The 25349-nt window shown below is 41.2% G+C and overlaps 1 protein-coding gene across 6 annotated transcripts in view; it reads right to left on the bottom strand.

The window, feature by feature from the left end:
• The window catches only part of mlxipl (MLX interacting protein like), a 30368-nt gene extending 6287 nt beyond the window's left edge, over window positions 1-24081 (bottom strand). The window contains exons 1-13 of one of the 6 annotated variants that reach the window (XR_014894090.1): window positions 23407-23990; window positions 21870-21976; window positions 21623-21705; window positions 21443-21532; window positions 21169-21210; window positions 18078-18252; window positions 17716-17742; window positions 16371-16451; window positions 10700-10851; window positions 9977-10574; window positions 9799-9872; window positions 6654-6924; window positions 150-265 (exon numbers count right to left, since the gene is read on the bottom strand). Coding sequence is in view for 5 of the 6 variants with exons in the window: in XM_085288348.1 (XP_085144474.1) it covers window positions 2176-2420; window positions 6654-6924; window positions 9799-9872; window positions 9977-10574; window positions 10700-10851; window positions 16371-16451; window positions 17716-17742; window positions 18078-18252; window positions 21169-21210; window positions 21443-21532; window positions 21623-21705; window positions 21870-21976; window positions 23407-23753 (2292 nt within the window). In the remaining variant the exon portion in view is untranslated. Of the gene's footprint in view, window positions 1-149; window positions 2421-6653; window positions 6925-9798; window positions 9873-9976; window positions 10575-10699; window positions 10852-16370; window positions 16452-17715; window positions 17743-18077; window positions 18253-21168; window positions 21211-21442; window positions 21533-21622; window positions 21706-21869; window positions 21977-23406 lie in introns of those variants that run through there. The other 5 variants (XM_085288344.1, XM_085288345.1, XM_085288348.1 and 2 more) reach the window with 5 other exon arrangements.
• Between the last annotated feature and the right edge of the window lie 1268 nt (window positions 24082-25349).

Here is a 25349-nt window from a genome sequence, read left to right as displayed (position 1 = left end):
GCACAGCAGAGCTCAGAAATATATTTGTCACACTTCACACACATTCTCATACTGAGATAACAATAAGACTCCTATGTTCTCACTCATCACTTAACAAGGACTTGATTATATTTATATGTATAAAAAAGAATATATCCAGGACGTCCTACCTTACTTGATTCTAGCTTTCCATATCCTGAGAACCCTGAGTGTGGAGACTCTGGGTTGGAGGCTTTGTCTAGAGGGTTTGGTGGTGATGTTTGTCCTTGATGTGTTGGAAAATTAACTAGAGAAAAAATAAATAACATACATGACATTTATGTATTATATTTGTTGGAAATCAGATGCACCTATGTGCGTCAAACCCTGCAGTAATGAGTTTTTAATCCATTAAATCAGCTAGACATGTTGTGGCTGTGGATGCTGGCATTTAATTAAGGCTTCAGCAGTACAGTTTTAGTCAGGACCAGTACGCTCAAAAGAAGATTGATATTTTTATCTGCAGTTATTATCTTTGGTATAATGGCTCTCCTCTGGGGCTTTGCATTCAATGTGCCACTCAATATTCATAACAGGAAAGGTGAAGGTGAGGAGAGCGGTAAAGGAGGAGCTTGGGTTGGGGGTGGGTTGCTAAGTGGCTTGTAGCAGCCCAGCCCCCAACTGTGCAGAGGCCAAAAACTATTAAACTGATACACTGTTACACTATATGATACTTTTTATCATGATAGGTTTTTGAATAGGCTGTGTAATAAATTTGGGTCACCAAAACTGACAAAATGTCCATCAACCATAAATAGATATAATTGTTAAATAGTGAGGGTGCACTGTAAACGGACTTGGGATGGCTGAAAATAACATTCTTTATTGAATGATGAGTTTAGATTTGAGACTCCACAGAAGTCTGATTGTCACGGTCCTGGGTCTTATGACCCAGTGTTTTGAGTTTTAGTTCATTTTGATGTTTATAGTTTATGTTAAGCCCTTCAGGTTTTCTAAGTTCATTTGTTACCATGCCTAGGTGATTTTAGTTCTTATTAATTCCCCCTCGTGTTTCCAATCCATGTTAAGTCTCCCCTGCTCTTCATGTGTTTCATGTCTGTGTCTTACCTTGTCAAGTTCTGGTTGTCATGTCTGCGTTTCATTATGTTTCCTGTTTTATTTTGGAAGGAGTCGTGTGTTCTTGGTTCTTTGTATTTAGCTTCACTGCTCCTGTCATTAGGTTCATGTTAGTCAGCTGTTTCCTCATGTGTCTCCACTTCCCCTGATCACCTCATGTGTGTATTTAAGTCCTCTGTTTTTGCATGTCATTTGTCAGGTCGTCTGCTCATCCATACCCTCACGTCAGCATTCTATGTCAGTTCACCACGTTTAAGGTTTTTCATGTTTAGCTTTAGTTCACCCAGTTTAGGCTATGGTTTAGTGTTCACCTGTGTCCTGCTGTTTGTACTCCCCTTTTGCTGGCCTCAATAAACGGCTTATTTTCTGTTAAATCTACGCCACGTTCAGTTTATGGAGTTGCGTTTGGGTCCTTTTGCCAACACCTACAGTCTGCCCTCGCCAGACTGTGACACTGATAACAAAGCAACACTTTGCAAATTAAGATTGACCATTTAGATTTAGTTTCTCTTTTTGGTCATGAGCTGCAGATTAATAAATAATTAAAATAACATTTACTCTGCAGTGCTCAAGCAGGAAAACTGATTTTCAAAATAACTTTGGTTCTAAAAGAATAAACTCATTTATCAGCTGCTCATTAGTTTCTGCAAGTGAATCTCTTATTAGTTAGTTGTCAGCTCCTGTCACAGCACAACAAATATTTATATTTTGAAGCAGTCAGATTGTGCTCTGTGACTTTTAATGTTTACAGTAACATTCTTTAACAGCTGCTTGTGTATTCAATGTTAAAATGACACCACTTTCTTGTTCACATACCGCTTCTTCTTTGCACATCAGAGCTTTAAGGTTTCAGGAAGTGTTCCTGACTACATTCACGTTTTTAATGCAGTGCCGCCTGAGCCTGAAGATCACAGGCATCCAGTATTTATTATCAGTGCTGCCCCTTAAACACAGAGATTTCTCCATTCTCAGACTCTTTTGATGATATTATGTAATGTACCAGTAGTCAAGAGACAGTCAAGGTCTTCATACTTCTTTTATGCTGATGAACATTACTTTAATATTGGCCCATAATTTAATTCAATTCAATTCAATTTTATTTATATAGCGCCAAATCACAACAAAAGTCGCCTCAAGGAGCTTCATAGATACAGAGAAAAACCCAACAATCATATGACCCCCTATGAGCAAGCACTTTGGCGACAGTGGGAAGGAAAAACTCCCTTTTAACAGGAAGAAACCTCCGGCAAAACCAGGCTCAGGGAGGGGCGGCCATCTGCTGCGACCGGTTGGGGTGAGAGAAGGAAGACAGGATAAAAGACATGCTGTGGAAGAGAGGCAGAAATTAATAACAGATATGATTCAATGCAGAGATGTCTATTAACACATAGTGAGTGAGAAAGGTGACTAAAAAGGAAAAACTCAATGCATCATGGGAATCCCCGGCAGCCTACGTCTATTGCAGAATAACTAGTTATTAGTTAACTAATCCTTAGTTAACTAATAACTAAGGATTCAGGGTCACCTGGTCCAGCCCTAACTATATGCTTTAGCAAAAAGGAAAGTTTTAAGCCTAATCTTAAAAGTAGAGATAGTGTCTGTCTCCCGAATCCAAACTGGAAGCTGGTTCCACAGAAGAGGGGCCTGAAAACTGAAGGCTCTCCCTCCCATTCTACTTTTAAATACTCTAGGAACAACAAGTAGGCCTGCAGAGCGAGAGCGAAGTACTCTAATAGGATGATATGGTACTACAAGGTCATTAAGATAAGATGGGGCCTGATTATTTAAGACCTTGTATGTGAGGAGCCCGATTTTGAATTCAATTCTGGATTTAACAGGAAGCCAATAAAGGGAAGCCAAAACAGGAGAAATATGCTCTCTCTTTCTAGTCCCTGTCAGTACTCTTGCTGCAGCATTTTGGATTAACTGAAGGCTTTTCAGCAAGTTTTTTGGACATCCTGATAATAATGAATTGCAGTAGTCCAGCCTGGAAGTAATAAATGCATGAACTAGTTTTTCAGCGTCACTCTGAGACAGGATATTTCTAATTTTAGAGATGTTGTGCAAATGGAAGAACACAGTCTTACATATTTGTTTAATATGTGCGTTGAAGGACATATCCTGGTCAAAAATCACACCAACGTTCCTCACAGCGTTGCTGGAGGCCAAGGTAATGCCATCCAGAGTAAGAATCTGGTTAAATACCATATTTCTAAGATTTCCAGGGCCGAGTACAATAACCTCAGTTTTATCTGAATTAAGAAGCAGAACGTTAGCGGCCATCCAGGTCTTTATGTCTTTAAGACATTCCTGCAGTTTAACTAATTGGTGTGTGTTATCTGGCTTCATGGATAGATAGAGTTAGGTGTCATCAGCATAGCAGTGAAAATGTAAAAATACTATGTCTTCTAATGATGCTGCCTAAGGGAAGCATGTATAATGTAAACAGAATTGGTCCTAGCACTGAACCCTGTGGAACTCCATAATTAACCTTAGTGTGTGAAGAGGACTCTCCATTTACATGTACAAATTGGAGTCTATTAGATAGATATGATACAAACCACTGCAGTGCAGTACCTGTAATACCTACAGCATGTTCTAATCGCGCTAATAGGATATTATGGTCAACAGTATCGAATGCTGCACTAACGTCTAGCAGGACAAGCACAGAGATGAGTCCACTGTCAGAGGCCATAAGATCATTTGTAACCTTCACTAAAGCTGTTTCTGTGCTGTGATGAGCTCTGAAACCTGACTGAAACTCTTCAAATAAACCATTCCTCTGCAGATGACCTGTTAGCTGTTTGACAACTACTCTTTCAAGGATTTTTGACATGAAAGGAAGGTTGGAGATTGGCCTATAATTAGCTGCTGGGTCTAGAGATGGCTTTTTGAGTAAAGGTTTAACTACAGCCACCTTGAAGGCCTGTGGTACATAGCCGATTATTAGAGATAGGTTGATCATATTTAAGATCGAAGAATTAATTAATGGCAGGACTTTGAGCAGTTTTGTACGAATGGGATCTAAAAGACACATTGATGGTTTGGAGGAAGTAATTATTGAAGTTAACTCAGAAAGATCAATTGGAGAAAAAGAGTCTAACTTAACATCAATGTTACTAAGAGTAGCTGTAGATAACATTACATCTGTGGGATGATTATTGGTAATTTTTTCTCTAATGATAAAAATATTTTTTGTGAAGAAGTTCATGAAGTCATTACTAGTTAATGTTAAAGGGATGGTTGGCTCAAAAGAGCTCTGACTTTTTGTCAGTAACCTATTTCTCCAGGCTAAATGATGATCCTCTAAATTTTTGACACGGCATTCCCTCTCCAGCTTACGAGACATCTGCTTTAGGCTACGTGTTTGAGAATTATGCCACGGAGTCAGGTACTTCTGATTAGAGACCTTAGTTTTCACCGGAGCTACAGTATCCAGAGTCGTACGTAGTGAGGAGGTAAAATTATTAACAAGATAATCGACCTCTGTTGGAGTAGTATTCAGATAGCTGCTCTGCTCTATGTTGGTACAGGGCATTGAAGATGATAACAGTGGGTGGATTATATTCTTAAACTTAGTTACAGCGCTTTCAGAAAGACATCTACTTTGATAAAGTCTACTCTCCACTGCTGTGTAATTTAAAGAGAGTTTTTTTGTTGATTGGTGAATCGCTGCCTTTCTCTTTAAAACAAAACAAAAAAATGTAGGAATCTTAAATTTGTGCTTAGTTGATTATTTCTTTGTTGTAATAATGCTTGCTGGCAATAAATTTTATACTGCTGGAAAGCCACATTTCCAAGGAAAATGCATTTGTGGGTTGAGTGGGTTGCACCGATGTAAAACTTTACTTCTCTAAAAATGCCATGTTGTTCATTGTATTGGATGATTAAAGTCTGAAGGAACAAGTCATAGACAGCCAACATAACCACTAGGGATGGGTATTGATAAGATTTTCACGATTCCGATTCCATTTTCGATTCTGTTTAACGATTCGATTCTTTATCGATTCTCTTATCGATTCTTTTTTTTTTTTTTTTTTTTAAAGGAGAACACTAAGGTCAATCGACCTTAGTGTTCTCCTTTTTATAAAACAAAGTTCTAAGCTAATCAGCTTAGAACTTTGTTTTATATCTTCTCTTTGAACAAGGTAGACATTTAGGAGTAACATGGCCTTACAAACCCAACAGTGAGATCTTAAGAGATCCAGCCTACGGCTCTTCAATGGGGTGTCACAGGGTCCCCAGGAAAAAAAAATTGTAAATGTAAAATAATAAAATAAATATTCGTCTGTAGCAATAACAAAGTATAACATAAATTGTTCTGTGGCAATTACACAAGAATATCCAGTAATGTCCCTGCCTACAATTAAACACATTCACTTACCGAAAATCGGGGGCATCTGCTGTGGCAAATGGGTTCAAGCCTTTTACCACAAACTTAGTCACTGCTCGGTGACATTTGTCTATCCTGGCCTGAAAGGAGATGCTACCGGTAGACTGCAGCAAGAACTGGCAGCATCTGAGCCAGACTCTGTCTGTCTCTCTCATCACGATCACCTAAATGCACAGTAATGGCAGGTTTTGTAATAAGGCAGATCGCGCTAACATAATATGCACTGTTAGTTGATTATTTACCTGCCGCATTAACGGGAGAGGACGTGCAAACGTTACCGCTGCTGCTGGGTTGAGATTCACGAGTCCGGAGCGGAATTAAAAACACGACATTCATTTAAGGTCATCGCGTGTTTTGTGAGGAAATGCTTTTGCATATTCGTAGTGTTTCCTCCCTTAAATGAAGTATCTACTTTGCAAGTATTGCAAGTTGCCCTGTTGTCATCCGTTCTCGTAAAGTATAATCAAACTTTTGAGCGTTTGAGCCGCTTAGGTGCTGTGTTTCCTGCCAGGTAAATGACGCTCCGCAACGTGGTGACGTCATTCGGGGCGACTGGAATCGATAAGGGAATCGTTTGCAAAAATGGCAAACAATTCCAAGGAATTGAAACAGTGGGAACCGGTTCTCAACAAGAACCGGTTTTCGATACCCATCCCTAATAACCACACAGGCTGACTTACAACAAATGCTGGCTGAAGAATGTGATGCCATCCCACAGCACTGTGTGTCCAAGCTGGTGACCAGAATGAGGAAGTGGTGCCAGGCTGTTGTGGCTGTGTATGGTTCTTCCACATGTTACTAAGGTCCCTGTTTGTTAAATGGATAAACTGTTAAATTGCTGATATGGTTTGTTTCTTCAGAATTCAATTATCCACTCTAATGAATGACACTACACAAGAGTCAGTAGCAGAACAAGCTGTTTGACATTTGCAGAGAAGATGGCACATTTTTCATGGGCACAACCCACATTTGATTTAAAAAAAAAAAAACAAAAAAAAAAAACAACAACTATCAAATCGTGCTGACCTGTTGACAGTTAAGCATCTATGTTTTTCACATTCTACTGTAAATCAAATAAGGGTTTTTAAGATTTGCAAATCATTGCTTTCTGTACCACTTTTTTATAAATGGGGTTGTATCACTCCCTGAAGCAGTGAGGTCCTACCAGTTAAGCTGCTCCTGTCAGTGCTGTAGAGCTGAACAGGTGACAGCTTCTCAGTCTTGGGAACGAGGAGGGTTGTGCCAGTGTCTGAGGTACCGTGGGTAAGCCGGGTAGACACAGCAGAGCCTCTGGAGGTGCTAGTTTGAGGTCCACTGTGGCCCAGGGTGGCACTCTGGCTTTGCAGAGGTGTCAACACGGGGATCCCTACCGACCAACCGGCCCCGTGCTGCAGCTGTGATGACGGTCCACCTACATGCGATCCTCTGCTTGTCTGCTGAGCAACACATGGTATCCAATTAGAAGACCTGTCTCACAAAAATGAAATCACTTTCCCCTGAAAGGATGTGGCACAGAGTATTTAGAGCAGAGGTTTGAACCAACACATGCGCATATATATATATATATATATATATATATATATATATATATATATATATATATGTTAGGGGTGCAACGATATTCGTATCGGTATTGAACCGTTCGATACAGTGCTTTCGGTTCGGTACGCAGATGTATCAAACAATACAACATTTGTAATTTATTTTATCAATTTTCCTTCTGACGATGCTGTCTGTGTTGAGCGCTCAGTGAATCTGTGTTCGACTACTCCGCCTAGGCTGCACTGTCGAGCGCAGATCCACTGAGCGCTCAACACAGACAGCATAGTCAGAAGGAAGAGCGCAGGGCAAGCTAGCGAGACAGAAGTTAAGCTCTCCTTGCAACAGGCAAATTGAACCTCATTCAGATCTGGCGTTTGGAATTATTTTGGTTTTCATGTGACGTATGACCCTGAAGGTAAGCGAGTCATGGACTAAAGTAAAATAGTATGTTGGATGTGCCATGCAATGCTCAATTACATTGGTGTGAACTAGTGTGTTAGCGCAGTTAGCTCGTTAACGTGTTGACCGTCTATCCCCATGCACGGAGCGATCGGCGGTAGCTCGTTAACAGAGATTTGCCGTGTTGTGGCGTTAAGGTCATTTCAACGAGATTAACCTGAAAGCACTAGTGGGAACACAACGAATATGACTGCACATTTACGCCGACATCATCCTAGTGCAAAGACAAGTGGAAGCAGACAAAAAAAAGCAAGCATGCTACTAACTTTAGCCGAGTCATTTAGACAGCTGTTAGCACATGATTCTCCTTATGCTGCTGAGAATATAGCCCAGAAGAAGTGGATAGTATAGCTTTTATTTTGGAAAGAGCCATTTCTTATGTGCAGCCCTGGTTATATAGCTCGTCATATTGCAGCCACAGAAATTATTTTGTCCATGAAACCATAAAGCTGCACTTTCTTTTTGCCTTATAGTCTGATTTGTCATAACTTCTCCGTTTTGTGGTAAGCTTTTATTTGGCTGTCACTTCTTCACCCTGACCTGTCTTATTTGGCTCAGCAGAACTGAAATGCTTTTACACGCGCACTCACATAAGCTCAGCGATTCTCTGCGCGATCAACCTCTCACATGTTTAAGCTTGCTGCGGGAGATTTCACTTGTCATGTTTGCATAGTAAGCTAACGATTAATAAGACGATGTCAGAGGAATTGGTGCACAAATTATCATCACTCACAGATCAGTACTGTCGCTCTCTATACACAGTTCGCACGATTGCAAAGTGAAAGCAAAAAAACGAGCGCAAATTCAAACGCGACTTCAATATGTCACATATTGACAGTGGCTCACCGATGCCAATGACATAATTACCCAGCTACATTTCTGAAAGAATGCAAAAGCATTGACATATATTTTTCCTACAATAGCCCGACGGGCAGGGAAGAGATAGATTTTGGTAGCCCGACTGAAAAAATCGCTAGCTCCGGGACGTCGGGCTAGCGATATTGCAAGCCCTGTATCTGATTGAGGAATCACTCATCTTTGGAAAAGAGAGTTTATTACAGAGAAATGGCTCTTTCCAAAATAAAAGCTATACTATCCGCTTCTTCTGGGCTATATTCTCAGCAGCATAAGGAGAATCATGTGCTAACAGCTGTCTAAATGACTCGGCTAAAGTTAGTAGCATGCTTGTTGTTTTTGTCTTTGCACTAGGATGATGTCGGCGTAAATGTGCAGTCATATTCGTTGTGTTCCCACTAGTGCTTTCAGGTTAATCTCGTTGAAATGACCTTAACGCCACAACACGGCAAATCTCTGTTAACGAGCTACCGCCGATCGCTCCGTGCATGGGGATAGACGGTCAACACGTTAACGAGCTAACTGCGCTAACACACTAGTTCACACCAATGTAATTGAGCATTGCATGGCACATCCAACATACTATTTTACTTTAGTCCATGACTCGCTTACCTTCAGGGTCATACGTCACATGAAAACCAAAATAATTCCAAACGCCAGATCTGAATGAGGTTCAATTTGCCTGTTGCAAGGAGAGCTTAACTTCTGTCTTGCTAGCTAGCCCTGTGCTCTTCCTTCTGACTATGCTGTCTGTGTGGAGCGCTCAGTGGATCTGCGCTCGACAGTGCAGCCTAGGCGGAGTAGTCGAACACAGATTCACTGAGCGCTCCACACAGACAGCATCGTCAGAAGGAAAATTGATAAAATAAATTACAAATGTTGTATTGTTCGATACATATGCGTACCGAACCGAAAGCACTGTATCGAACGGTTCAATATCGATACGAATATCGTTGCACCCCTAATATATATATATATATATATATATATATATATATATATATATATATATATATATATATATATATACATATATATATATATATATATATATATATATATATATATATATATATATATGAGATTAGGAACTTATAATGGACATAAATCTGCTTGCTGAATGAAAAGAGACCGCTTGCTATGTCCTCTTTTGTTTAGGTTAGATGAGTAAACTTTTAGATGTAACCTATTTATCAGGTAAGCTTTTGAAAATTTCTGCAGTCTTCTACAAAAACATTAACACTAAGGTGCGGCTTACTAAGGACACCTGTGTCTATTGCCAGCACACAGCACTCCTTTAGTTGCTCATACTTACATACATATATCAGTAATACAATGCTGAGTGGCCTTGATGATATGAATATCCATTCTCCAGTAGCACTTGGTAAAAGTCACTAAAGTTCATTAGTTATTTCTTGTTGACATGCTGTGCTAAGCCAGTTTTCCACACTCACTGAGGAGCTAGAGGATGATGACCTCTGAGCTTTGGCTGTCACTGGAGCAGTATCAAATCCCAGGGTTGGCTTTCCTGATAACACAAATCCAAAATTAAACATTAGCCCACTGCATTTTTTATTTTTGTTTTACTTAAAAAACTGTTAGTTGAGGAAGAACATGTCAGAATTCACTCACGTTCATGAGCCCCAGTGGAGAGCAGTTTAGCCAGACAGCTAGTGGGTGGGGGAGTGGATGGAAGTACAGGGGGGGCAGCTGTCCTCGCTCCTCCTGTCTTTTGCTTATGCTTCCCTTTGGCCCCCGTAAATGTCACCTGTTCTGGCACTGAGAAGCAGTGAGCTGCTGTGACAGAGGGCAGCGCTGCATGGACCGGGTCAGATACAACAGCTAGGTAAGAGAGAGAGTGGCAGGGAGTCTGGGAGTACGTTTCCCCTGTGTGAGGGTATCCGTGAGCCTGCTGCGCAGCACCCTGAGCCCCCATGGTGGAGGCTGTGTGAGTGATGACAGTGGAGGTTCCACTGCTTGTCGTATAGTAACCAAACTTGTGGCATGGCAGTGGGTACAAAAAGGGAATACTTGCAGAGGCCGTCTGTTCAGTGCTGCTGCTAAATGCTATAGAAACTGGTGCATCATGGTATGACTGATGTCCATAAGGCATGGCTTCTGTTATGATGTTGGATGTGTGGTATTCTCCACAATCCTGGCCAGAGCTGGTCTGGTTTGGCCGGGTATTAGATATAGAGGGGTGGGACAGATTGTCAGATAGTAGATTGGGCTGGGAAAAAAATTAATCTGTTTTACTGATTAAACAAGAATAACATTAGATGCTGGAATAATTGAATAATTCTGCACAAGCAGACAATAAACACAAACAGAAGAAGCTGATAACAGCAGCAGTACCTGAGCCAGCTGCGTGTCGATGAGAAGCCGGGGCGCTGTTGCCACAGGGGAGGGAACTGGAGCAAACGCTGCACCAGAAGAACTCCCAAAATAGCTACAGTCCGCAAAACCAGTGTGCTCGGTGGGTTGGCCACGGTTGTTCATAAAGATATCTGAGAAAGAGTACAGTATATATAGTATGTTATTCAGAATATCAACTGGAAAAGGCTCTGATACAGCAGGAAGATAAAACATTTAAAAGAATAATCTAATTAAATAAAGTACACGTGACATATATAGACATTCAACAAAAACTAACCAATATATCAATCAACTGTTTATAAGTAACTCAAATTTTATGCTGAAAAGGAAGTAGGAAGTAGAAAATTAAATGATCCTACCCCGCCTTCCTGTCTAATGAATGATAGAAATATTCTTCTTACTTTTAAAGGCCTGCCAGCGGCACACACACACACACACACACACACACACACACACACACACACACACACACACACACACACACACACACCACACACACACACACACACACACACACACCTTAGATATTTTACTTCATGGTAAAATAATACATGGAAAGTAGGATAGTGCTCTCTGGTGGACAACTGAAGAAACAGAGGTTATACCAAATAAGGATTTTGTATTTTGTGTACTGCAGTTTCTGTTACATTGTATATACAGTGACCAGTGTAGCATTCCGATAAAAACCAGTTTTTGCAGATTTTCTAGACATGGTACAGTGGGGCAAAAAAGTATTTAGTCAGCCACCGATTGTGCAAGTTCCCCCACCTAAAATGATGACAGAGGTCAGTAATTTGCACCAGAGGTACACTTCAACTGTGACAGACAGAATGTGAAAAAAAAAAAAAAAAAAATCCATGAATCCACATGGTAGGATTTGTAAAGAATTTATTCGTAAATCAGGGTGGAAAATAAGTATTTGGTCAATAACAAAAATACAACTCAATACTTTGTAACATAACCTTTGTTGGCAATAACAGAGGTCAAACGTTTACTATAGGTCTTTACCAGGTTTGCACACACAGTAGCTGGTATTTTGGCCCATTCCTCCATGCAGATCTTCTCGAGAGCAGTGATGTTTTGGGGCTGTCGCCGAGCAACACGGACTTTCAACTCCCGCCACAGATTTTCTATGGGGTTGAGGTCTGGAGACTGGCTAGGCCACTCCAGGACTTTCAAATGCTTCTTACGGAGCCACTCCTTTGTTGCCCAGGCGGTGTGTTTTGGATCATTGTCATGTTGGAAGACCCAGCCTCGTTTCATCTTCAAAGTTCTCACTGATGGAAGGAGGTTTTGGCTCAAAATCTCACGATACATGGCCCCATTCATTCTGTCCTTAACACGGATCAGTCGTCCTGTCCCCTTGGCAGAAAAACAGCCCCATAGCATGATGTTCCCACCCCCATGCTTCACAGTAGGTATGGTGTTCTTGGGATGCAACTCAGTATTCTTCTTCCTCCAAACACGACGAGTTGAGTTTATACCAAAAAGTTCTACTTTGGTTTCATCTGACCACATGACATTCTCCCAATCCTCTGCTGTATCATCCATGTGCTCTCTGGCAAACTTCAGATGGGCCTGGACATGCACTGGCTTCAGCAGCGGAACACGTCTGGCACCGCGGGATTTGATTCCCTGCCGTTGTAGTGTGTTACTGATGGTGACCTTTGTTACTTTGGTCCCAGCTCTCTGCAGGTCATTCACCAGGTCCCCCCGTGTGGTTCTGGGATCTTTGCTCACCGTTCTCATGATCATTTTGACCCCACGGGATGAGATCTTGCGTGGAGCCCCAGATCGAGGGAGATTATCAAAATCAAATCAAATCAAATCAGATCACTTTTATTGTCACATCACATGTGCAGGTACATTGGTACAGCACATGTGAGTGAAATTCTTGTGTGCGAGCTTCACAAGCAACAGAGTTGTGCAAAATACAATAATGTAAACAAGCAAAATACAAGAATGGCTACATCTGAAACTAATAAATATATGTACAATATATAATAGTATATGCATTTCTGGATGTGTATACTAAATATTTTTCTACGTGTGTGTGTGTGTGTGTGTGTGTGTGTGTGTGTGTGTGTGTGTGTGTGTGTGTGTGTGTGTGTGTACACATATTTTACAAATTAAATAGAGTAAACAATAAATAAAATATATAAAATAAAATATACAGAGTGAGACATGTGCAAAACAGTGGCGTTACTGTACAGTATGGAGTGCATAATGTTAAAGTTCCAGTAGTGAAGCTGAGGTGTCTATGAAGTGTTCAGCAGTCTGATGGCCTGATGGAAAAAGCTGTCTCTCAGTCTGCTGGTACGGGACCGGATGCTGCAGAACCTCCTTCCTGATGGAAGTAGTCTGAACAGTTTATGGCTGGGGTGACTGGAGTCCTTGATGATCCTCCCCACTTTCCTCAGGCACCGCTTCCTGTAGATGTCTTGGAGGGAGGGAAGCTCACCTCCAATTATCCGTTCAGAGCACCGCACTACTCGCTGGAGAGCTTTGCAGTTGTAGGCGGTGCTGTTGCCATACCAGGTGGTGATGCATCCAGTGAGGATGCTCTCAATGGCACAGTGATAGAAGGTCCTGAGGATGCGGGGGCTCATGCCGAATCTTTTCAGCCTCCTGAGAAAGAAGAGGCGCTGCTGCGCCTTCTTCACTGTTTTGTTTGTGTGTACTGACCACGTAATGGTCTTGTATGTCTTCCATTTTCTGATAATTGCTCCCACAGTTGATTTTTTCACACCAAGCTGCTTGCCTATTGTAGATTCACTCTTCCCAGTCTGGTGCAGGTCTACAATACTTTTCCTGGTGTCCTTCGAAAGCTCTTTGGTCTTGGCCATGGCGGAGTTTGGAGTCTGACTGTTTGAGGCTGTGGACAGGTGTCTTTTATACAGATGATGAGTTCAAACAGGTGCCATTCATACAGGTAACGAGTGGGGGACAGAAAAGCTTCTTACAGAAGACGTTACAGGTCTGTGAGAGCCAGAGATTTTCCTTGTTTGAGGTGACCAAATACTTATTTTCCACCCTAATTTACGAATAAATTCTTTACAAATCCTACCATGTGAATTCATGGATTTTTTTTTCACATTCTGTCTCTCACAGTTGAAGTGTACCTCTGGTGCAAATTACTGACCTCTGTCATCATTTTAAGTGGGGGAACTTGCACAATCGGTGGCTGACTAAATACTTTTTTGCCCCACTGTATAACACTAGTACTTACACCGTACAGCCATGAGTATTCACACAACCATTCAAATCACTGAATTCAGGTGTTCCAGTCACTTTCATGGCCACAGGTGTATATAAGAAAAAAAAGTAAAAAAAAAAAAAAAAAAATCACACACCTAGTCATGCAGAGTGCTTCTACAAACATTTGTGAATGAATGGGTCGCTCTCAGGAGCTCAGTGAATTCTAGTGACAGGATGCTGCCTGTGCAGTGAGTTTTAAAGTTTCCTCACTGCTAAATATTCCAAAATCAACTGTTAGTGGTCTTATAACAAAGTGGAAGCAATTGGGAACGACAGCAACTCAGCTACAAAGTGGTAGGCGACGTAAACTCACAGAGCAGTGTCAGTGGATGCCGAGGCACATAGTTAACAGAGGTCACTAACTTTCCGCAGAGTCAGGAGAACCCTACTTGTCTAACTGCATTGTGTAAAGTATGATGGAGAGGGGATTATAGTGTGGCATTGCTCTTCAGGAGTAGGGCTCGGCCTTTTAGTTCCAGTGATAGGAACTTAACTGGCCTACACAGAGTGCTGATCTCACAGAACACCTTTGAAATTAATAAGAGCGGAGTCTGAAAGCTGGGTCTTCTCATCAGTCATCGGTTTCTGACCTCATAAATGCAGTTTTGGAAGAATGGTCAAAAATTCCCATAAACACTCCTAAACCTTGTGGAAAGCCTTCCCAGTAGAGCTGAAGCTGTTATATTTTCAAAGGGTGTGCCAACTTCATATTAAATCCTGTGGATTAAAAATGGGATGTCACTCAAGTTCATTTGCGTGTGAAGGCAGACAACTGAATACTTTTTGCAGTATAGTGTCTCTTCCGTCTTTATTTTAAGATAAAAGAGACAAAGAACAGAAATGGAAAATTAAACCCTCACACAATGTGAAGCTCTCTGATTGAGATAATCAGTCAGGGTATTTACATTTTATTTGCCAGGTCACATAGTTTTAAATCTATGCTGGCAGGTTGCCAGTTTTTTCACATGTTATTTAAGGTTTGAGCAGTCAATATTAACTGTCTTCACTTAAACTGGCAGTAACCCTAAGTTTTCCTGAACTGAGCGTCTTTCATCAAGACACATTGTTCAGAATGCCTCATGATCTCACAGTAGGTAATGCATACCAAAAGCTCTTTTTTTATCTCAGTAAAAAGAAAACTCAGTATTTTCATGTAAGAGAAATACAGAGAAATCATGAATTAATTAAGAGCGCTGACAGATACTAGCTGCCTGGTCACTGTGACAAAAAAAGCAAAGACACCACACAGCTGATACTTCAGGAGCCTGTCAGGGCAGTAAGAACAAACACACACACACAAACACAGCAGTGGGCAACAGGTTGTCTGTTGGTTACAAAGACTTACTTGTAGCCATGGGGCTGCAGGATTGCATCACTGAAAGTAATACAAATGCCAGAAAAATCACAGCCATTGTTGCCCTGAGCAAGAAACTAAACTCTAACCTGGTTCCTTCCTCTTGCTTGAAGCTTTGCTCCTCTTTTGCTGCAGGCTGACTCGATTCAGTATAAAGACTAAAGCAGACACCCCAGGCATACTGCCATATTGGCTTCTTGTCCAGTACGTGTCAGCTTGGTAAGTTAGGTTCTCTACATTTAGTCATGCTTTACAAAGACATTTACTTTACCTTGCATCAATTAACTTTCAGCCATTTGTAAAAGCTATGCTATCACTTTTAAAGCCGGCAAGCTTGCTAACAGTTGCATATTTATACCTCTAAATGATACAAAGCAGGAGTGAAACTTGTGTGAAGCCATGTGTTGGTCCATCTAATCAATATTAGTGCAACTTTCATTCATTTCAGCTCAATTTATGTTATATTAGCTCCCTATGCCATGAATTTATAAAATCCAATCAAAATTAAATGAAATCACAGACCTGAAAGCTACAGCTCAATAGGAATTGTGGTAACAACATAATTTTACTTTATAAAAAAAATAGAAAATCATCATAATCATCTTCCAGCCCATCAATATTTATTTCCCTAGTTTCTAGGTGGTGCCAAAAGTAGCAATAGTGGTTAAATACATCCTCTTCCACTTCCCCATTTTCCCCAGTTCAACCCTGCCTTTGACAATCCTTTAACTCATGAATGCCAAAGAACATACTGCTGACATAGCACAAATCAGAGGAGTGTCCCTCAAGGTTTTTTCACTCATCAACATCTGGAATAGAAACTTAATTTATGTACTACAAAAATATGATTAAGATAATCATCAGCCAAATATGGCTGATAAGAATCTAATCTTAAAAACTCAAGTACTCTTCACACTATATCATGCACTGTCAGCAAGCATCTAACTGTAATCAACCTGTGATTGGATGCATTAATCAGTTCTTCACATGTTCACATTTACAGATAAACAGATGGACATATGAAAGGGTAGAAAGTACCTGGTATATCCATGAAATCATCCAGGTTGGGCTGCAGTGGAGTCAAGCCTGGTTGAATCATGTCAGCATTGCTGGTGTATGCTGAAGTGGAAGAGAACATAATAACAGATGCATGCGTGAGAAAGAAATGCTCTAGTGCTATTGTGTTTTTTGTTTTTTGTTTTTTTTTGACAAGTCATCTTTCATCATAGGGAATTTCCTTATTTGTAATGTGGGTTTCATTGGCTGAATTGCTAACCCATGTGACCAGCAGACAGAGTCACCAAACTGAGGTAGGAACTTAGAAAGTGAAATACTTCTACATTATATTAAAGCATAGTTTGGATTTGTTTGCCCTCTTGCTGAGAGTTAGAAGATGGATCTTTCATCAAAGGCTGTTTTTAACATAGATTAGCAAAAAGTGGACACTGGTAAATGGCCTGCATTTGTATAGCACTTTACTCAGTCCCTAAGGACCCCAAAGCGCTTTACACTACATTCAGTCATTCACACACTGGCAATGGCAAGCTACGTTGTAGCCAGAGCTGCCCTGGGGCGCACTGTCAGAGGCGAGGCTGCCGTACACTGGTGCCACTGGGCCCTCTGACCACCACCAGTAGGCAAACATGGGGTTAGTATCTTGCCCAAGGATATTTGGCATGCAGCCAAGAGGCAGCCTGGGATCGAACCACCAACCTTCTGATTAGAGGCTGACCTGCTCTGCTACCTGAGCTACAGTCACCCCAGACACTGGCAGAAACAGCCAGCTGGCTGTGTTTAAAGGCAACCTGTCCACCTGCCAGCTGAAGAAATCACATATCTTATTTGTTTAGGTTGCACAAGAAACAAAGTGTTGATGGGGACTTCCTGCTTTGCCTTGTTGTTCCCTTGTCACCGTGAGATGGCTTGGAAAACAGCACAGACTCCAAAATGTATTGTGTCTGATAGTCCCCAGCTCTGACTGAGCTTTAGGCGTGCTGATCCACATTGCCTTTTTACCCATGTTTTCATCTTTTTAAGCTAGGACAACCATCTGCTGGGTAAAGGCATACTTTGAACAGACAGATAATGAGAGCGTTGGGAAGTGCGAATGGATGACAGGCTACTGTTAAAAACCCCCAAACCCCCCCCCCCCACACACACACACACAAAAACAAACAAACAAAAAAACAGGTGATGTAGCACTGCAGTAAACAGGCCCCATCCCTACTTTTATATGTTGCTGGTATCAAATTTTAAAGAGAAAAAAAAAAAAATATATGTGTATTTCTCAATTTCTCTGCATTTTATATGATGCCCATGTATTATTTTCCATCAAATTTAACTTTTAATTATTTGAAAATTAATGCATTCTGCTGTTATTTACCTTTTTTTTGGAAAAGGGCATCCATTTCTGAAAACAAGACCACATTTAAAATGAGAGAAATAAAAGTCCAACCATATCTCTATGATTATGTTCCTTTTTTGCTGAAAATCTGTCCCTAAAGCTCCTGTCTATGACAGACTTGAGTTAGAAATATTATTTTGGGCAATTTATTTGATTCTAAAAGTAAAATGAACCAGGATATAATTTTCAGCCCAGTAACAACTAATTGGAATCAATTATTTAATCCATGCACTATGCAGCCTACGATCAGCCTTGCTTTTAAATGCTTCCGATCAAATTCTGCAGGATTTGAGACACAAGTCCCTGCTGAAAGTCATTCCACAAACTTGTCTACTACTCACTGTTGTGTCGCTCGCTGGTCCAGGGACATGGCTTCTGTGTCATGGTGAATAGGGTGTCAGAGATGTCGGACAGAAGGCAGTCCAGGTCAAACATGTGGACCTCCGCGGGGACAGCTTCAGGTTCCTGGTATGTCTGATAGGGCCATTTGTCCTGCCTGGCTTGGCAGATCTGACCCTGCCAAACATCAACAAGGAATCAGAACACTTACAGGATCTGACATGCCAAGTTAATCCCAGATCTATCCATTAGGGGCTCAACATAAATAGAGCTGGAAAGTCCTAATTCATCAATGACTTCTAGTTCTCCCAATCTGTGCCTGCAATTAGTGCTCTATGAAAACTTTGTGTCACGTTTGTTCCGCTGATAAATGACAAAATGCCTCTCAAAACTAATATTAAAACAGCAAGAAAAAAAAACATCTATCTCCAGTTACACACAAAACAAAACTGCACACCTACAGCATTCACAACTTCAACATGAAACATGTGCTAAGCTGTCATCTCTCCCCCCCCATCCCTTTCTGCCCCTTCTCCTTTGGAAACCCAGTGAACAACTCACAGAAATGAAGTGCCAAAGCCAGCCTGTTTGAGATGCTTTGTTTCACCCCGATCTTCTACTCCGCCTTTACCTTCCACTTCTAAGCCCAGGGCCACATTTATAGGGAAGCCCACCAGATTGAGCCGGAAACTATTTCTGATTACGTCTGAACACACGACATCCCCTCTTAGAATACAAGCACGCACGAGCAGAAATGAGGTAAGATTGTTGTGCGCACATGTATGTGTGTATGTGTGCGCGTGTGCATGTGGGGTGCATCATGAAAAAGCTGTTTTGACACATTGTTCAGAAACAGTGGGCCCTCACAGGTTTTCATTATGTTGGCTTTGTTCATTTCTTTATTTTGATGTCTCACCATTTCAATAAGAGCGGCAGCCTTTTGTCCCTGACCTAATTCTGGGAGTCGCACACACACACGTGCATGCAAACTGTAAAAGGCCCCTGCTAAACACAAACTGATGCTGCTTGGAGAAAATATACACATGCATATGAGCGGCTGAAAGACTGCAGCATCGACAGGGTGCGTTTACATCGTTTGGCGAGAAGTTTCATTTCAAAAGAGATTCTCCTAGATCTAAATCTAACTAAACTTTGGTATCCAGAAGGACGCAATTTTCTTTTTAATCAAAGCTATTAGTGAACCTTACCCTACCCTACAGATTACCCCACTTTTAAAACATTTGCATCTCCCACCTATCAAGTTTGAATTTCATTCAACGACGTTGGTCCTTCCTTCCTGGTGGAGAGGGGGCCCACCTAAATTATTGAACTGTTTCATCCCTGCACTACAAGTTGACTTCTCTGGTCCTCAGAGAGGGGTCTTCTTACGGTTCCGTGTGCCAGTCCAAGAAATGAGGTTGATCGTGCCTTCCACACCTTAGCTCCAAAACTGCAGAACAGCTCAATTCTCTTTGTGCCCGTTTAAAAAGGCAGCTTAACCCTGTAACACCAAGTGCTTCGTATTTAATGGGTGAGGTTTTGAGACTGCTACATTGTCAGTGTGATTGTTTTTCATTGTTGTTCATTAAATAATGTATTCAAAAACATTTGATTTTTCTGTAAATTATTTGATGGCTCAGAGTGTACAGTGCTTGTAGTGTGTGTTCATTTTGTTTACTTATGTGTGTGTCTCCCTCTTGCAGAGTGAGATTTTTTTTTCCTTACTCGTTTACACAGCATTATCACCTAATAGGATATTATTTCACTCTCAGACTGAATATAAGGGCTAAGTCTAGTGATCTTAATTTTCAGCCTTTTTCGTGTTATTATTAGAGCAGCTTTCCAGCTGCCTTCTTCACTCTAAACCACACACTACATCCTTCAGGTCCCTGCAACCTACTGAAATAGGGAAGGTGTGACCAGGTTTTGAAGAACAGCTCAGGGTCAGCTTCCCCTGAACCCACTGCTCCACCTCTCCCATGCAGCTGAGCCACAAACCACACCCTGCTACAGTCTGTAAATGAACTGTGTAAAAATCTATTGAAATACATTGTCACTGTAGATAATAATCTGAACGTTATTTTACAATTCTACTTTATTAGAAAGTGGTTGATGCTAAAAATGTAAAGCCAATTAAATTTTAGACTAGGGCTGTCACAGGTTAAAAGTGCACAACTGTAACTGTGTAACTGCATATATGACATACGACATTCACACTTTTGACTAGTGTTTTTCTAAGCACTAAATGTAATCTGTTAAGAGAATGGTGTGATAAGGATATGAGTGCACAGAGCATAAAAACACAGTGAAGTGATCTTTGACCTGTCAGCTACTTGCTGATATTGGCCTTGCCGCGTAATCCATCAAAAGACGGGTCAGACACAGCATTATTATTGAAGTTTTCCTAATGTTGAACTCAAGTAAAGCTTGGACTTCCAGTGCCACAGCACATCTACAGAAAAATGAAAAATTAGAGCCCATGAAAGATGAAATATGAGGAATACTATCATGAATGAGGCACCTCCCTCTCTCTGCCCCCCCCGCTGTTTCTCCTCTCTGCCACTAAATATTTTGTCTCTGCCACCTTAGCGTCTCTGTCGAAAGCAGATGCCCCTCTGCTGCCCGGTTTTTGCCAAGTGCTGCTGGAAGTAGGTCATATTTGATTAGGTTACATTCATTTTTTTCACCATTTTTCTTGAATAAAGATTAAGAGTTATGGGTATTGTTGCAGCAGGCAGTTAGCTGGGTCAGTTGCCTTCATATGTCAGGTTGTGACGCACAGCCCAAGTTGTTTTGCCCATTTCTATTTTCTTTTTTAAATCTCTTTTTTTCTCCCCTCCTCCCTTGTTCAGCCAGGGAGGCTAAATTCAAATGCTAAAAATAGTCGCTTGGTGGTCTTTAGTGATCCTATGTCACTACAAGGACATTCAAAAGTAAACAATGCCAGCAGGTCACCCAAAAATTACAATATATGTTGGATCAGTTGGCCAGCTTCAGCCTCCACTCTTCAAAATCAATACTTTTCAACTTTAATTTCCTTGCAATATTGCAATAATGTAGCAATAATGAAGTAATGTGTGACTTCTGACTTACCTCTTGAAGCATTAATAGGATGTCATCCTTCTTTTTCTGAAGCTGCAGCAGAAAAAGACAGAGCGAGTGTGGAAATGAACCATGTTTTTGTTTTTATGCACATCACCTTATGTTAACTAATTACAGTTTTGATCAGGTAAAAGTGTTGGAAAGTGGGGCCATTGGGGTTCATCCTTTGGGGACTATGAAAACGTGACAAACTGTCCAACCAATAGGTACTGGTACTGACTTAGAGACAGTTTGAAGATGTACTGTGAATAAGGTGAGCGCTCACCCTCTTCTTGTAGTAAATCCTCCACTTATGGTACTCCTTGATCACTACCTCAATCCTTCTCTTCCAGTAGCTGCCCTCTAATATGATCGCCTGTTGACAGGATGCCAGTGAAACACTAAGTATGTTTTTTTTCCAAGGATGAGCTTAAATATGCAACACCTACATCATTCATTCACTCACTTCGGGCTTTCGATGCGCATCTGCCTCCAAGCCATCCAGCGGGGTCACAAAGCCACATACTGGGTTTTTCCTCTTCTCCACATCTGAGCCAAGCAGAAAGAGGGAAAAAAGGACAAGAAAAATCAGCTGCGGCGTAGACATTCATTCTGGTGAAATGTGGATTCTCTCAACCCATGTTAGGTCACCCGGTTCTTCTAGTCTCACAATTTAAAAAAAAAAAAAAAAAAAAAAAAGCACCAGCACTCACACTGAATGAACCATGCTCTCCAGATTGCATTGTTCAGACGGATCTTATCCCTCCACAGCAACCGCAGACCCTTAAAAGATTTCCATTTAGGAGAGACTATCTTACCACTGTGGAGAAAAGAAAGGTGGAATATGTATTTGTTTCGGGGAAAATGTGAAAGCCCTTTCATTTATAGTCTTTGAGGCAAAAAGGCATAAACGTGCATAAATGACGTTTATGCCTCTTTTAGAAAAAAACAATAGGAACACTGCCTCAAACCTGCCCTGATTTTGACTAATAGTAGCCAATCAACTTATTCCCCGGTATACAACCCGGCTTTATGTGCTTTCCCCCCCCCCCTCCCTCACTGTTTCTCTGCCTGCTGAGAATAGAGCTCCTAATGTGAGGTGCTCAAGGAGTTGCTAGGAAGCCTGGGGAAATCATTCTCAACATGCTTTTAATGGACTGACATGGCTGCGTATTATTCAGCCCGAACAGCAGAGACAGCCTATTGCGAAAAAACAAAGAGCAATCAGCAGAGGAACCACTTTACATCAGTCTGGTTAATGATAAATAGCGGAAAGCAGAGCAGCAATCTGTGCGGAATAAGAGGCCATGTCATAGTCTTGGAAAATATATATAAATATATAATAAAAGTACTTGTTTTAAATCTATTTTTTTTTTGTGTTTGATAATAGTTGCACAATGAATCCTGAAACAGTGCCACAATTTGTGAAACTAGATCTATAAACAAATGCAATTTTCCACCCAGTGACAGCAGATTTTAAAAAAAAAGAAAGAAAAAAAAAGTCTTCTTTGGGCCAAGGGTTGATGAAAGCTCTTATAAACACGGTTTCAAAGAAAGTGGTCCTCATTTTTTAAGTAAATGAAAAATCAATGTGTAGTCTGATGTTACTGAAACGTAAGCATGTTTAGAGAGTATAGGGAGGTTTCTTTGGTATTTGGTTTGTTTTAAGTGCGGCGGCTTCCTCTGCTATAGTTGCAAATAGCTCCTGCTATATGCAGGAGCTATTTGTGACATCTTGTAACAAATGGCTGCTCTCAAACAGAAAAACAAATTTCTAGGGCATCGTGTCAGGAGTTTCTTTCCTTTGCATCAGTCACACTGTCCTTTGTCCAGTCCTGCCAACTAGAATCAAAGTCCACTTTTTTTTGGTGAAAATTTCCAAACTGGTTATGCAACAGACTGACAACACATATACACAAACAACCACAGCATTAACTATCAGCTTTGAAGGGAATTCTATTAAGACAAATATAAATATATATATTAAAAAATATATTTTAAAATATGGTTTAGTTTAGTTCGTTTAGTGAGCTTCGGTTAATTTACAATACTCTTATTTTAAAACAGAGACTGATCCTGTGCATATCGCTGCTTTAAATGTCAGCTCAGAATGAGACACTTTCACATTCTTTGGAGATATTTTCTTCCACATGGTTTAGCTGAACTGAACAAGCAGAAAGCTGAAAATAAAAATGCTGATTAAAACCCCGACTTCATTCTTTCCCCCTACTGCACGCAGCAGGGACCCACCTGTAGGCCAGTGACATGCACTCGAACAGGCGGGTCAGAGTGGGGTCGATGCTTAGGCTCCCGGAGCTGAGTGGACCGTAGCGGTACGTTTGACACCCCGTTCTGTTCACCGTGTCAAAGTCGTACCTCAGAGACCCTCCACTCTTCCTCCTCCGCGCCGCAGAGTCGCTGTGGGGCGAGGATACCATGAAGTGTCCGCTGTGGATCACCTGAGTGCGGGGGAAAGCTTCGGGCGACGGCCCGGTGCCGGCCACCCGAGCGGGTTCCCCCTCCGGGTCAGAGTCCGATTCTAAGAAGTCCTGAAGCTGGCTCTCTCCGGCCGAGCAAACACTCCCTTTGCCCGCCATTGCGCACTTTCATTCAGCGGTGAGGATCGGACAGAAAGTGAACTTTCTCCTCAGCTGTCTTCCCCCGCTTCCTGTCCTGTTTTCTTCAGATATTTGAATATTTCCTCAAGGAAGAGCCGTTTGCTATCAAGCAATGATTATCCTCATCTGTCAGTGGAGGGCTCAGCCAACCAGCTGCAGGACCTACACCTCTGGAGCATGGTGTGTGTGTGGACTGTTGTGTAACAGCATACTATCATTATGTCAACTTCTCGAACTGGTAAAGTCCCGAAGAAAATAGACAGAAAGTGGTAATTATTAATAAACCAAAAAAAAAAAAAAGTATTAGAAAGTAGGAGTAAACCGGCTTCAAGTGGATGTGTCACAGATTCATATTATCATCACTATATACACAAACAACCACAACCTTAACTATCAGCTTTGAAGGGAACTGTATATATATTTTAATTTGCTTCTAAACTTTAACATTTTAGATGTGTTTCAGCAAGCAACAATTCTGTGCATGTAAAAGGATTTCTGCACATTTAAAACATATCACATATATCTGTGTTTAGGAATGATTATTAACAAGTTCTGATCCTTCATAATTGATATTATGGAGCTTTTTTAACCCATAAAGCAAAAAATACCGGCCTCTATTGGCGGTATTCTTTGTTGCATGTTTTCTAATTATTTCTGTGTGTGTGTGTGTGTGTGTGTGTGTGTGTGTGTGTGTGTGTGTGTTAAGCCTGAAAATATTTTCTTGAAATATTTCCGGATAAAATAATTTAAAAAGCCTCCACAGCAAGCAGACACGAAGGAGTGGGGCTTCCCTTCACCTCACCTCCAATTGGTTGTAGTAGATGGCTGTCCCTCCCCGAACCTGGGTCTGCTAGAAGCTTCTTCCTGTTGAAAAGGGTTTTTCCCTCCCACATTTGCCAAGTGCTTGCTCAACAGGATTGTCTGATTGTTGGGGATTGTTCACCGTTCACAGTTCACTGTACTCAAATGGCCTCCAGTCACCAGATCTAAATTTAAAAAAGCACTTTTGGGATGTGGTAGAACAGCAAATTCACATCATGGATTTGGAGCCGACAAATCTTCTATAACTCTATGACACTCTGTAATACTTTGTTGAATCTGTGCCACAAGCACAGATCTGAAGGCAAAAAGGGGTCCAACATGGTACAACCAAGATGTAACTAATGAAGTGTCCAATGAGTGTATATTAGTTCATTCTTAGTCATGACAAAGGAAAAATAACTACAAAGTGCAGCTCTTCAAGTTGAATATACCTTTCATAGTCTCTTAGCCTGTTAGCCCAGTCAGCCTTCTGGTCACTTCTCTAAGCTTTAATGAGTCTCTGGCTGTTCATGGAGGACCCTAAAAATGCCCATATTGTGAGGGGTACACTCGCTTCGGATGTTATCAGTCCATACAGTGGACGTTATTAGCAGAAATCAGTCCCATAGATATGGGCCAGGATTGACCTTCTCTACCTCCTAAACTGTTCAGAAGGTTGTTATCATCCATCCAGATGGATGATCACTAACAGGAGCATGGGAAGTACTCCAGAATCCACTCTCGCTGGAATCTGGTGAATACCGCAGAGTTTAC

Source organism: Mchenga conophoros, linkage group LG10 (assembly GCF_057382185.1).
Source record: "Mchenga conophoros isolate Kocher_MC1m ecotype Shallow Benthic linkage group LG10, M_conophoros_male_GT1.1, whole genome shotgun sequence".
Lineage (NCBI taxonomy): Eukaryota > Metazoa > Chordata > Actinopteri > Cichliformes > Cichlidae > Mchenga > Mchenga conophoros.
This window is presented reverse-complemented; position numbering and strand designations above follow the sequence as displayed.